A 13,489-nucleotide genomic window follows, 5' to 3' on the forward strand; every position below is an offset into this window, starting at 1 on the left:
CAAAAAAAAAAAAAAAAAATCCTTTGTGGTAAGGGAGTTTACCACAAAGGATTCGGTGCCATCCTAGACTATATGAAGAGTTGGAGGCCAAGAAATATTGTCTCCCGAACCAAACCAAACAAACCCAAAAACCAACAAGCAAAACCAAATCAAACAGAAGCAAGCGAACAAAATGAGTAAGAAAACGCAGACTGCCCTGGCCTGGCTGGCTGGCACCCTGGCTGGCTGGCACCCTGACTGGCTCACTGCTTGCACCCTGGGATGAATGAAATGAGCTTCAGGCGTCCCGACTTCCTTACCAGAGCTGCGTCTTTGCTTCTGGGGAGCGGTGAGCCCAAACTGGAGGCCAAGGAGGCTGGACTGTCTGTGAGGTCCCTGCGGGCAGGGATGCAGATGGGCGCCTTCCCACCGGGGGTGGTCACAGGGCTGGGGGGCTCTGAAGGTTGGTCCTGAATTCAAGAAGGTGACATTGGGTGGGGACCCGTGAAGCAGGAAAGACTCCCATAGCTGCCATGTGGCCCCCCACCTTATGGAGACTGGGAGCCTCTGCGGTGGGGCGCAGCCTCTTCTATCATCCTGTGGGCCTCAGTTTCCCCATCTGTGCTGTAATAGGCATTCCAGAGTCCTCCAGACTGCCCGCCCCACATGTCCCCAGTCTGAGTGGGCCAGAGATAGCCAGGAATTTCTTCCCTCCATCCCCCTCCCTTGCCCGACCCCCACCCCGCTGTCTCACCTCATCCACCACCAGGTTATAGTCACTCTTGTCTTCCTCACTGTCCTAGGGAAGCACAGAGAGCACACCACCTCAGTCACGGCCCTGTCTCCACACCATGCCCAGCCCTCTCTCTGTCTCAGGCAGGTCTGTCTAGGGGACAGCGCCCCCCTCCAGCCTCACTGCCTTTAGAGAGCCTGGCCCCCTCACTGCCTCTGCTCTACAGCCTTCCGTAGCTCCCACAGTCCTCTGGAGGAACACCATGTTCCAGCTTCATTCGCAGATGCTGGACCTGATTCCTGACCCAAACAATAGCAGAGACCACAGGTGGATGCACGCTGGGAGGAGCCAACGGTGCCACCTGCAGAAACACCACCTCCAAAGTTACATGTTCCCTTGTGCTGCTAAGCATGGTGCCCAGTGGCTCTTGGAAGCTCTCTGTTCCTGAGTCATGTCCCTAGACCCTCACCGGGGACTCTGTGCAGGCGCTCTACCTCCGAGCTATGCCAGCAGTTAAGCTCATATCAAAACAGCTGCATGGCCCCTAGGCTACAAAGCCTTAGCAATGAGACCCGGCAGGACAAAAAGTGTCTTTTGATGAGCAGGTGCTCCACAAACTATGGGAGGCTACAGAAGTGAGTATTACAGACGAAGTTCCCATGGATCTGACCAGGGCCAGTCCAGGTCCACCCCTGTCCACCCCAGCCTTCTGTCTCTCTCTGGAACTCACATAAGGCCCCGAGAGATCCTTGTCTTCAGCTCTCTGCGGTTTCCCATTGCCACCTCGGCTACTGGAATGCTCCTCCTCCACCAGACTTTCAGGGGGCGAGGGGGAAGAACTCTGCGAGAGAGGTGTAAGGTGGGTTCCCAGACTACATTCTTGTCCAGCCAACACTGAGTGGCCCTTGTTTGGTGGGATCATAGGGGGGCTCCACCCCTGACCATGCCCCCAGCCGCTTGCTAGGGATTCTAGGCAGGTCTCTACTTCAGCGTTACTGCTAAATTCTCTTCCTTTGTAAGCTAATAGAGGAATGAACTATTATACAGGTGGGAAAACTGAGTCCTATGAAAATGCATTACAAGTGAGACTTATAATCCATCAAAAACTCACAACTAGGGGCTGGTGAGATGGCTCATTGGATAAGAGCACCGACTGTTCTTCCAAAGGTCCTGAGTTCAAATCCCAGCAACCACATGGTGGCTCACAACCACCCGTAATGAGATCTGACACCCTCTTCTGGTGTGTCTGAAGACAGCTACACTGTACTTACATATAATAATAAATAAATCTTTAAAAAAATGTTTAAAAAAAAACAAAAAACAAAAAAACCTCACAACTAACCCCTTGAGAGTTGGGGGGTGGGCACTCTCAGCTGAGCAAGAAGTCTGCCTGCATGAGGACCCAGGCAGGACTTGCTGAGGCACACCCATTATAGCAGAATTTAAGACACTGAGGCAGAAAGATTCTCCTAAATTCAATGTAGTATGGCTTACAAAGCAAGACCATGCCTCAAATTAAATAAACCATAGCTGGCTTGGTAGTTCTAACGTCAGAATCCAAGAGGCAGGAGGATCTCTGTGAGTGAGACCCCGTCTCATAAAGTAACAGTGCTCATATCTCGTTCACCAGGCCCTGGGTTCTAGCCCGGGCACCCTGTACACTGGATGTGGTGGTGCCGGTATCCTTGCAGCAGCGCCCCCGGGTGGTGAAGGCTGGGGGCAGGCCACACCCCCAATCCCCTAGCCTACTTGAACACAAACAGGTTCTCACAGCCGGCACTCACCCTGCTGGCAGCTCTGTCCACTGTGGATGGCAGGAAGCCGAAAGGAAACAGATGATTAGGGGTCTGTAACCTGCGAGGCTTCGGTGGGCGGAACAGCTCCTTCCCGTCAGAACCTGACCTCCCGCATCCCAGGGAGATGCCTCTGCAGAGACAGCTAGTGTGTTCCCAAGGACAAACAGTACGAACACTGAACCCCACAGCTCCAGCTCCTACTAGCTATCACCCTCCCGCCAGCACAGGCTCGCCCACTCACCTCTGGACCCCTCGGTGTCCACACCCACACGGTCTTCCTTTACGGCAGCCACCAGTTGGGCCTGCGCAGCCAGCGCCCCAGATAGGGCCAGCAGCCCAGTGGCCCCAGCACCCACCAGGCCGGCTGGGCGCGGGGTGAGAGGCACAGGGGGTGCCTGGGACAGCGGCTGGAGCTGATTCTGCTGCTGAATGGGGAGAGGATGGCCAGGGGGAGGCGGGCGGCGGGGACAGAGTGTACCGGAGGGGGAATGCTGAGTGCACGCCGGTGAGGACCCACTGGGTGCCTGGGCTGGGAGCAGGGCATCCCCAAAGACGGGCTGGGGCGACTTACCCCCAGAAGACTGTTCAGTTCCCCCACGGTCACCTGCTTGGCTCGGTCCACAGCCTGAAGCACCTGCTGCTGATGCTTGGGGGAAAAGGGAGGTGGGCACTGAGTCCCAGGCTGTGCAGTCCAACTTGTCTGTCTGTCTATGTGTATTTCTGCACGTGGAGGACAGAGGCAGGTGCTGCTGCTGTCTCCCACCTTATTTTGAGGGGGGTCTCCCAGCCCAGCTGGAATCTATCCAGTAGCCCCAGGATCTCCTGTCCCTGTCTCCCCTGCTGTAGTTACAGGAACACCACACCTCACTTTTTCCCAGTTCCTGGGGATCTGAACTCAGGTCTTCATGCTTGTGGGCCACCTTCCCCAGCCCCTCTCTGACTGCTTAACTGACCCTTCAGAGACCTGGCCTCTTCCCCAGGCTCTGGGGCCACAGTTCCAGGTCATGCTTTTTGGGGCATACTGGACCCCGAGGACTGCTGGGCAGTGAGTGTCCCAGCCTCTAACCACTTGCTAGGAACTCCATATGACACCACACTCTGTCCACATAGACAGTGTGTCATACATAAATAAGCACCTGCATATAAAATAAAATACCTGAATTCCAAGCACCCACATACTAAGTACCCATATATACCCACTACCCACATGCCAAGTACCCACAAACTAAGCACCCACCTCAGAATGTGCAGCCTAGGGTTGGGTACACAGGTCAGGAGAAGGACCCACCCTGCATGCTTATCCCCAGCATAACAACATTAAATATGGATGGATTCAGTAAACTTAAGCACACGTGGCTGGTGGCCCTACTCAGGTAGGTAACTGGCCTTACTGTGAGATGATCTGTCACCTACCCTCAGGAGAAAGGCAGCAGGTCCCACAGAAAAGCTGAGGATGCTGGTTGTGTGGGGTACCCAGTGTGCCCACCCTGCGGTGGGACCTGCCCGTGTCTCTGGAGGAACATCTCCATACAGAAGTGGCAGTGGCCAACACCAAGGTCCTGTGGTCAGCAGGAACAAGGCAGGCCATGGGGCTTTCTGATGTTTAATGAGCTATTCACACCGGTTAGCCTCTATCTGTGCTGATTCTGTGTTTTCAAAATCACTGCCCTAAAAATGCCTAACAAAATTTGCAAATTTTGACCAAGAGTCACCCTGTAAGATTAGTCCCATAATTGCTCATCTAACTCTCAAGACACCCTAACCAGGAGGTAAGCACGGAGAGGCGTGTATTTTGCCTAAGGACTTCTACCAGCAGACCTGGCTGCAGGATGTAAGCCATGGGTACAGGTGCAGCCCTAGCTAGCTCCATCCAGAGCAGAGAGTCAGGGTTAGAGAAATGGCTGAGTCGGTAAAGTGCTTGTCATGAGACCATAGGGACCTGAGTTCAATTCCCCAGAAACCCTGAAAAAAGCCAGGCATGGTAGTGTGTGTCTGTTATTCTAGCATGAGTGAGGAGACAGGGAGATCCTGGGTCTCACTGACCAGACAGCATCACCAACTTGGCAAATCTCCAGGCCAGTCAGAGTCCCTGTCTATTTAAAGGGGGTGGGATGGCAAGATGTCTCAGCAGGGGAAGATATTGTGGCCAAGCCAACAACAACCTCCGTTCAATCTTTGCGAACCACATAGTGTGAGGAGAGGACCCGTTCCTGCAAGTTGACCTCTGGCCTCCAGATGGGAGCTATGGCCCATGCACCTCCTCTCAAAAAAATAAATTATGGGTTGGCTCAGTGGCTAAGAACTCTGGCTGCTCTCTCAAAGGACCAGGGTTCGATTCCTGGCACCCACATGATGGCTCACAACCCATCTGTAACTCCAATTCCAGAGGACACAGCGTCCTCCTCCGGCCTCTGAGGGTACTGCACACATATGGTGCACAGACATGCAGACAAAACACCCGTGTATATATAAAATTAAATAAATGTGTAAAAGTGTAATAAAAGCAAATAAAGGTGGGTGTCACTTTGGGAAGCACACCAAAGCTGATCTCTGGCCTCATTATATGTGCACTCAGGGACATATGAGGAGCAGAATGTCTCTGGTCCTCACCCTCAGTGTCTCCCCAGGCCCAGGACACCCTCTCTGCCACCCCCCCCCCAGGCTCTGCACACTCACCTCCTGAGTAAGGAACGGGACCATCTGGGCACAGATCGCACTGAGGCGCTTCACAATCTCAGCCTGGTAGAGAAGCGACAAGCTGGATGGGACTGGGGAGGGACAGCTAGCTACCTCCACCATCCAGCCCCTAGCTGGACTGAGCATCTGTGGAGCTGATTGGCTAGGGAGTCCTGGAGGCTAAGGTCCTGCAAGTCTGTGGCACCTCCCCCACCGCCTTATGAAGCCCTCAGAGATGCAAACTTAGATGAACAGATTCGCAAAGCAGCACTGTGGTCACCCCCTGAGGCTCTAGTAACCTGTGTGAAAGGGTGGATGTTTATCTGGCATGACCCAGCTCTCTGCAGGTCAGGTCTCTTGGGGCTGTTCTGTGGTTGCCTCTGGTCCCCAACCAGGCCTGTGTCCTCCACAAGGTAAGGACAGTGACTGAGTAGAACAGTGGACCAGCTCTCCTGCTGGCCACATCAGCACCAAGTCCCACGGAAACCCGGGGAAGCATATGGCAGGTGAGGTTCACGCGGCGTCTACCTGCACAGAAGGGAGCCTAGGTAGGGCTCCACCATGGAATCGTGAGTGTTCAGGGGCAGAGCCTATAAATCCACTCATCAACAGATCTGTGAACCCTCAGGACCTCCTAGAGCCAGCCACTGGCCACTTTGGGGACTCAGGTTTAATTACAGACCTCGGAGTCAATCTCTACATAGAGTATATCTCAGAACCTTAACACCACACACTGGTGTCTCAGAAGCCTGTGGGACCAACCTTCCAACGCCAAGTGCTGTCTATCTCAGAACCTTGAGTCCTCAGAACCTCCAGAGCTATCTCAGAACCTTGAGTCCTCAGAACCTCCAGGGCTATCTCAGAACCTCCAGAGCTATCTCAGAACCTTGAGTCCTCAGAATCTCCAGGGCTATCTCAGAACCTTGAGTCCTCAGAACCTCCAGGGCTATCTCAGAACCTTGAGTCCTCAGAACCTCCAGGGCTATCTCAGGACCTTGAGTCCTCAGAACCTCCAGGGCTATCTCAGGACCTTGAGTCCTCAGAACCTCCAGGGCTATCTCAAATCTCAGATCCACTCGGAACCTTTGGGACTATCACCTGAGCTGTGGATGTGCTTAAGCCCCTTCCCACGGACACCCAGACCCCACATGGTCACCTGTTTATGCATTTCAATGTTGAGTCCGTAGGACATCTCGTAGTACTGCAAAGGAGACAGTCTTGGCCAGTGTGGACAGCTGTTGCCACCCTGAGGACACTGATGGGGTGCAGCCTCGAGGGGGGGGTACGAGTATCAGGGCAGGACACAAACACCCTGAGCCCCATGGGGACCCAGACAGGGAACCCACAAGATGGATCACGGTTGGGCTCAGAGAGATGGGACAAGCAGGCAGTCCCCAAAATTGGGGGGAGGGCACCCACAGAATAGTGCCTGGCATCCCAGTCTGCCCTCTTTAGGGAGAGCATGGAGGTGAGCAATATGGCAGGTATCCCTTACCATCACATAATGCCTTTGCATTTCTGTCTTCTCGCTGGCCAGCTTCTCACACTCTAGCTTGAGGCTAGGCAGGAAGATTAGACAAAAAAGGGGGTTGCCGCGCCACAACCCACATGGGTCAGTTTCCACAGTGACAGGTGGAAGCCGCTGGCTCCCCACTCCTTTAGAAATTGTCACCTGTCCTGCTGAGCCCAGCTACTCCTGGGATCAAAACATTCCTGGGGAAGGCTTTCCCAGAATCTACTCATCTCACATGCATCTGGGTACCACCTCCACCAGGAAGCCCTCAAGTAGGCCCAATGAGCTCCGCCCCTTGTCCTAGAAGCCACGCCCCTGCAAGAGCCCCCCCCACCCCCGCTCACTCCCATGGGGCCTCCCAGGGCCCTAAAGTAGGGCCCCCTCACCTGTGGTATTGAGCTTGGAGAAACTGAAATTCCTCTTTGATCCGGTCACAGATTTCCAGGACTGAGAACTTGAAAGGCTGGCCAGACTGCAGTGGGGTCTGAGGGGGAGAGTGGGGAAGGACACTAGGGTGAGTTCCAGGGTAACAGCAGGCAGGAGTTCCCTCCCTTGCCCCCACCTCCTGCAGCCTAAGGTGGAAGTCTCAGTACTCACCGGGTGCCTTCCCTGGGGGTACATCTTGCTGATGGATGGGTGAGAGAAGGGACCCCCCAGCTTCTTGGAGGCTTGAGGATGTGGCAAAGGGAAGCTGGGGTGCAGAGATGGCGCTGGGGAGAGAATTGGGGTGCGGGGAGGATCAGGCAGTAGAATTTGGGGTGCTAAGCTAAAGCTGGGGTACAAGCAGACTGAGGCTGAGAAAAGCTAGGACAGAAGCCGGAGCTGGGGGAGGGATTTTTACGCAAAGAAAGAGCAGCCAGGGAGAGCCTGTCGGGGCAGGGGACCAGGACCCCGCGCTGCGCCCCCACCTCCAGCCAGCGCGCCCCGGGTTGTCCAGCCCAGGGGCAGCTGCAGTCAGCGCCGCAGGTCCGTGGCCGCCGCCCGGGGTCGGCGCTGGTGGCCTTGGTGGCTGCGGAGCCGCCTCCCTCCGCGGGGCTCGGCTGGGAGCCGCGGGCGGGACCCGCCTTAAGGTGGCACCGCCGCCCCCGCCTGCTTTGCTTCTTCAGCTCCAAGACTCGCTGGGGAAACTGAGGCTTGGTTTCCATCCTAATGTTCCGCCCCACCCCCACTCAAAAAAAAAGGGGGGAGGGGAGAGAAATTAGGCAAAAAAACATCTCTGCGCACTTCTAGAGCCCTGGGGGCTGCACGTGGGTTCTTTGGGACAGCGACACTGTACCCTATGAAGGATAAACACCCCCAAGTGCGATAGAGAGATACACACCTGTCCCAGGAAGGGCAGACCCAGGCTATGCTTGTCAGCCAAAGCTACCCCACTCTGGAGAGATCCAGGACAGAGCCCAGGGCAGCTTGGCCAGACTCAGAGCCCACCACAGACTTGCATGCTAGTGCCACCACCAGCCACCTAACTGGGTGGCCTCCTCTATCTTTAGGCAGGGGTCCTAAAGGGCCAGACTCCTTACACTGAGGTGCATAGAACCTCAGCTCTGTGTATCTTGAACCTGAACACTAGAAAATCTTCTGCAGAGGTTCCACCACTGACCCTGCCCCCAGACCCTCACTGAGGGATTCTAGGCGGGGCGCCACCCATGACCACGCCCCCAGACCGTCACTGAGGGATTCTAGGCGGGGCGCCACCCATGACCACGCCCCCAGTTCCTCACAAGGGATTGGGAACTCCATTCTTGACCACGCCCCCAGCCCCCTTTTACTTTTGGAGGTAAGGTCTTGCTAAATTGCCCCTGCAAAACTTGAGCTTGAGCTCAGTCCCTGTAGTAGCTGGGACAACAGACCTCCGTGTGTCATCAGGCCCACCTCCTACATCACATCAAGTTTAAGTGTGTCCCCCAGAGCTGAGAAGCCACTTGTCACCATGGAACCCCTCCTAGGAATCATCCTTGTTTCCAACTCTGGCAGGAAAAGACAGCTTTTTTGTTTTTGTTTTTGTTTTTGTTTCTGTTTTTTTGAGACAGGGTTTCTCTGTGTAGCCCTGACTGTCCTGGAACTAACTCTGTAGACCAGGCTGGCCTTGAACTCAGAAATCCGCCTGCCTCTGCCTCCCAAGTGCTGGGATCAAAGGCCACCACTACCCGGTGACAAGACAGCTCTTTATCCCATTTTATTTAGGAAGAGGAAGATGGTGGCCCATGCCTTTAATCCCAGCGCTTGAAATGCAGATTTCTGTGAGTTTCAGGCCAGCTTGATCTACTTTGACTATGCTTGGCCCAGGAAGTGGCACTATTTGGAGGTGTGGTCTTGTTGGAGGAAGTGTGTCCCTGTGGGGGGTGGGCTTTGAAGCTCTGCCAAGGGCATAAGTCAGGCTTCTGCTAGCAGCCTTCTGAAGACACAGAACTCTCCCCTCCTCCTGCACCATGCCTGCCTGGAGGCCGCCATGCACCTGTCTCTGATGATTATGGACTGATCCTCTGACTCTGTAAGCCAGCCCCAATTGCAATGGTCATGGTGTCTGTTTACAGCAGTAAAACCCTAACTAAGATATCTACAGAGCAAGTTTCAGGCCAGCCAGGTTCTACACAGAGAAACCTTGTCTCAGGGAGGGAGAAGAAAAAAAAAAAAGGGGAAGACACCTGAGCTCTGGTCCATCATTAAATCCACCAATAAACCTATGCCTGGTGCTACTGTGAACTACTATGCACTGGGAAACAGTGGGCAACAATCATGGGGGAAAGACCTCACATCCATTCTTAAAGTTTGGATCTCTGTGGGCAGCTAAGTCAACTACAGAAGACAGGGGCCTTTATGAGACTCGGGGCCAGTGCTCTACAGCAGGAGGATACTAGCTAAAACCTAGGACTTCCAGGATGAAAGGACAGAATGGAGCTCTCTCTGATCAGACTCTGGGAGATGAGCCACAGACCAGGCAAGATCACAGCTGGCTGGTCAGGAGCTGGGTGAAAAAAGCAACAATGTAGACAAGCAATGACAGAGTAGCAAACATGAGCCACTGGGACCATATGTGTGGGAGAGTGCCCAGTAAGGTTGACCTTGTAGATGGAACTTTACAAAGTCCATGGGCCCAGAAAGTGACAGAAAGAAAGACCTAGACATTTAGCCCTCTGAGAATGAGTGTTCAGTAACTCCTTGGACCACCTGCCTAGAATCCCCCAGAGAGGGTGCTAGGGGCCTGATTCGTGGTAGCGCTCCCCTCATCCCATTCCCCACCTTAGAATCCCCCAATGAGTGGCTGGAGCCTGGCCAGGGGTGGAGCACTCTCAGTATCGGGATCACCATGCTCTCCAGCATCCTAGGCATTGTCCAGCCTTAAGGCTTTCGCTGGTGCTGTACAATGTGCGGTTCCTTCTACATAGACCATTCTTTCCGGTTCTGACCACTCATATTCTCCCCTGCAAAGGCCTGCACTGGTGCCTTGAAGCATCTCCCAGCACCTGCTTCTGAGAACAAGGCATCTTACTCCTCAGTGCTAGTTTCTGCTTTGTTCTCTACTCATCATTTGTTCCTTGCAGACCGAGGAACGCACCAGAAATTCTAGCACACTCCTGGCTCCTGAGAACTCTGAGAAAACAGTGTCCCACAAGCTGTCCCCAGACCCCAGCTTTTGGTGTCTGAGAACTTCTGATCCCCAGAGGCCCCGGACCCCAGAATTTCCTCTTCCTGCGCCATCGCCTTGGCAAACCCTCCCCATCTCCCCAAATCAAGCTTGTTTGCTATTGGTAGCAATCTAACCCAGGCTGATCTCATCTGAGAAGTCAGGGCCGCAGGTGTGTCACTATGCTTACACTGCCAAATTTTGCTCAGACCAGCCCCGCTCCCTTGTCCCACACAGCACTCTTCTTGCTAGTGACCTTCAACCTCGGGTCTCTAACCCTATAAAAATCTCCGCTGGTTTCCTATTACCCGGAGGACACATTCCCTCTAAGCATTATTTGTGCCTGGCCACACCCTCTACCCTCCCCAGTTCCAGGTACCCTATCATGATTGAATGACCTAATTTGAGTTCTCTATTCCTGAAATCTCCTCTCCCCGAAATCTACCTCCATCTTATTCTAAGATCAGCCCAAGGCCACCCGCTGCAGCATCCCCACAGAAGGCCAGCTGTGAAGGATCCCTAGGCCAAAAGGAGCCCCCCAGAGAGTGGGAGCTCCTGGAAGAGGGGCTACTGCTCCTCTGTTGTTCAGCCTGGGAAGCCACAGCCTCTAAGCCTCCGTGGAAGGAGAAGATAAGATCTGGGGTTTCCCTTGGGACAGCCTGAACCCCATCCCTGGAGTGCACAGACACCACACCCGAAGTGGGGGAGTTGGGGAGCACCCTCCTGAGCCATTTTTCCCCATTGAGCCTGGTCCTGGATCCTCCACTTTGCAAAGTGGGGCTCAGCGCCTCAAAGTGCGTCCCTGCCTCAGTGCACACAGGCTCCGCGGTTCTGCGCTGTGCAAATAAAAAACAGAAAAGGGAAAAAGCTACTACTCGGAGCCGGGACTGCTCGGACCACCTTAAATCAGACTAGCCGCCCCGCTGCCGAGGGACCCGTCTATCTTCTCCGTGGTTGGTCGGGTATGCCAGCCAATCAGTTCCCGAAGCTCCCACATGGGTCTCTGACGTTGCCAGAAGCGCTGGCCAATGAGCGCTGGGTACCCTGCAGCCAATAGCAGGAGATGGTGGTCTGGCATAAACCAATAGGAAAGCTCCCGATGGAGCTGGGGCGTGCAGCTCCTCCTCCCCGAAACCCCCAGCTCCTGCCGTGAGTGGGCGCCCCGCGTGGTGGTCTCTGAGGATCGTAGATCCCCCTTTAAAAGTAAAAGCCCCTTGAAGCTGACCGTGGTGGCAGATTCCTGGTATCCCAGCACTCGAGAAGCTGAGGCAGGAGGACCGTTGTGAGGTCGAGACTAACGTGGACTACTATCTCAAAACATTTTATTTATAAAATAAGTTCCTCGACTCGGTGGCTACCTTGCCAAGGTTCGGCAGCCAAAGCTTCCTTCGGCCTGTTTCAGAGATAGGTAAACTGAGGCAAAGAAGGGACCTTGGCGGCTTAGGGAATGGCTGCGATTTGATTTTTGCCCCAGCTAACTTCCCAAGCTTATTTCGTTTGACCCATTAAGTCACAGGATGGGGTGGAATGGGCTTACAGGGAGTTGGAAGGTTGGAGGTGCTGGGCGTGCCTCAGTTTACCAGAGTGGACATTGCTATTGCGAACAAGCATTCTGGACCGTAAAAAAACTACGTATCCCAGAAGCTCCCGCGCGCCGCATCTGCTCTGGCTGTCAATCAAAGTAACGTGGGTCCGCGCCCCCGCCTGCCGCCTCCTTCCTGCCAGCTCCCGCTCCCTCCCCACCGGCTCCCGGCCCGGCGCGGTGTAATTACAGCCCATTGATCCGACCCGGGCCGGGAAAGCGACTCCCTCAGGGAGGCCAAAGCCTTTGGCTTCCGACAGCGCCAGCCTCCCCTTCCCCGAGCCCCCAGCTGAGCCACTGGGCCACCAGCCAGGCCGGTCCCCTCCTGCTGGCCAGGGCTCACCGGTGACCCCTGAGCCCCAGTTCCCTGCCTAGCTTGGCAGGAAAAAAAAAAATCACGCACAGGAGCGCACACACAATCATTTTCTCCGTAAGAACACGGGGGAGCCACCCCCTCCCCGAAAGTTAGTGCCTAGTTTTCCCAGAGATGCCCCCTGCTGTGGCTTGGGCTAGGCTAATGAGAGGGCTCAGGAGGGGAAAAGCCCGGGACAGCCGAGCCTGGAGTCACAAAGCTGCTTAGAAAATTCCCAAGGCTTCCTAGATGTAGGTGTTTTATACTGGGGTTCTGCAGAGGGCATAGGAGTTGGCTCATTAGAAATCCCTCTAACTAAACACTGGTCAAACTAAAATGGGGAGCCCTGACCTCTGACCTTGCTTGTGTGCCCCTGATTCAGCTTCTGACTATGACTGGGAGAAGTAGGAGGGTGGGCTGCAGCTCGGTATGTGGGAAGCCCCAGGACTGGCTGAAGATGTAGGCAGTAAGTGAGCAGCTAGATAGACAAAGGGGACTTGTGAACCCTGGAACCTTACATCAAGCAGGCCCTGGGCCAGGCCTCCTCCCGAACCTGGAGGTTCCAAAAGAAACTTTCAGTGAGATTAGAAAATGCTTACACAAAAGGCATGTGCCACCATCCCAAGCACTCAGTAGGCAGAGGCAAGCACATCTGAGTTCAAGGCCAGCCTGGTCTACACAGAGAAGCACTTGTCTATAAAATAAAAGCCAAAACAAAACAAAACAAAATGCAAATGTTTAACCAACACGAGTGTTCTACAGCTGCCACACTAAAGGGATGTCCACTGCCATCTACATCTCACACCCACAGAGAGGCGGGGCTTGATCTCACCATCCTCTGTGAGGGCCCACATAAGTGTGAATCCCATCCTGGCCTTTCCCCCAAATTCAAGAACCATCCATAGCTACCCAAAAAACTCAAAAAAACCAAAAAAACAAAAAACAAAAAAAAACAAAACAAAAACAAAAAACTCCTAAGCTGCTTAGCTCAGCTGAGCTAGAATTATCTGCACCAGGACCTCAGTGCCCTTGCATGCACGGGACACAGAAAGCCAGACCTGGGCCAGTGAGGGGCCTGGGGCTCCGTCAGGGCTGGAGACTCATCCCACAGTCTGCACTGGCTGCCTGGCACAGGCTTCCACTCTGTGGCAGTCAGGGCTCCTGCTGCTCCAGGCAAGTTTATCTTGGACATCTGGGGTCCTGGTGACAGATCTGCCCCGTGTTTTCTTTCTT

At 54.4% G+C, this 13,489-nt stretch overlaps 1 protein-coding gene across 8 annotated transcripts in view; it reads right to left on the minus strand.

Annotated features, from left to right (window-relative positions):
- Positions 1–13,489, minus strand: part of Tle2 (TLE family member 2, transcriptional corepressor) — a 22,554-nt gene that overhangs the window by 8,072 nt on the left and 993 nt on the right. For 2 of the 8 annotated variants that reach the window (XM_031349210.1, XM_031349208.1), the window contains exons 1-12: positions 7,606–7,739; positions 7,295–7,407; positions 7,084–7,181; positions 6,680–6,743; positions 6,341–6,385; positions 5,185–5,247; positions 3,080–3,154; positions 2,750–2,933; positions 2,497–2,516; positions 1,443–1,553; positions 734–778; positions 300–449 (exon numbers count right to left, since the gene is read on the minus strand). In XM_031349210.1, the coding sequence (XP_031205070.1) occupies positions 300–449; positions 734–778; positions 1,443–1,553; positions 2,497–2,516; positions 2,750–2,933; positions 3,080–3,154; positions 5,185–5,247; positions 6,341–6,385; positions 6,680–6,743; positions 7,084–7,181; positions 7,295–7,318 (879 nt within the window). In that variant the 5' untranslated portion in view covers positions 7,319–7,407; positions 7,606–7,739. Of the gene's footprint in view, positions 1–299; positions 450–733; positions 779–1,442; positions 1,554–2,496; positions 2,517–2,749; positions 2,934–3,079; positions 3,155–5,184; positions 5,248–6,340; positions 6,455–6,679; positions 6,744–7,083; positions 7,182–7,294; positions 7,408–7,605; positions 7,740–8,018; positions 8,278–13,489 lie in introns of those variants that run through there. The other 6 variants (XM_031349207.1, XM_031349203.1, XM_031349205.1 and 3 more) reach the window with 5 other exon arrangements.

Source organism: Mastomys coucha, unplaced genomic scaffold (assembly GCF_008632895.1).
Source record: "Mastomys coucha isolate ucsf_1 unplaced genomic scaffold, UCSF_Mcou_1 pScaffold4, whole genome shotgun sequence".
Lineage (NCBI taxonomy): Eukaryota > Metazoa > Chordata > Mammalia > Rodentia > Muridae > Mastomys > Mastomys coucha.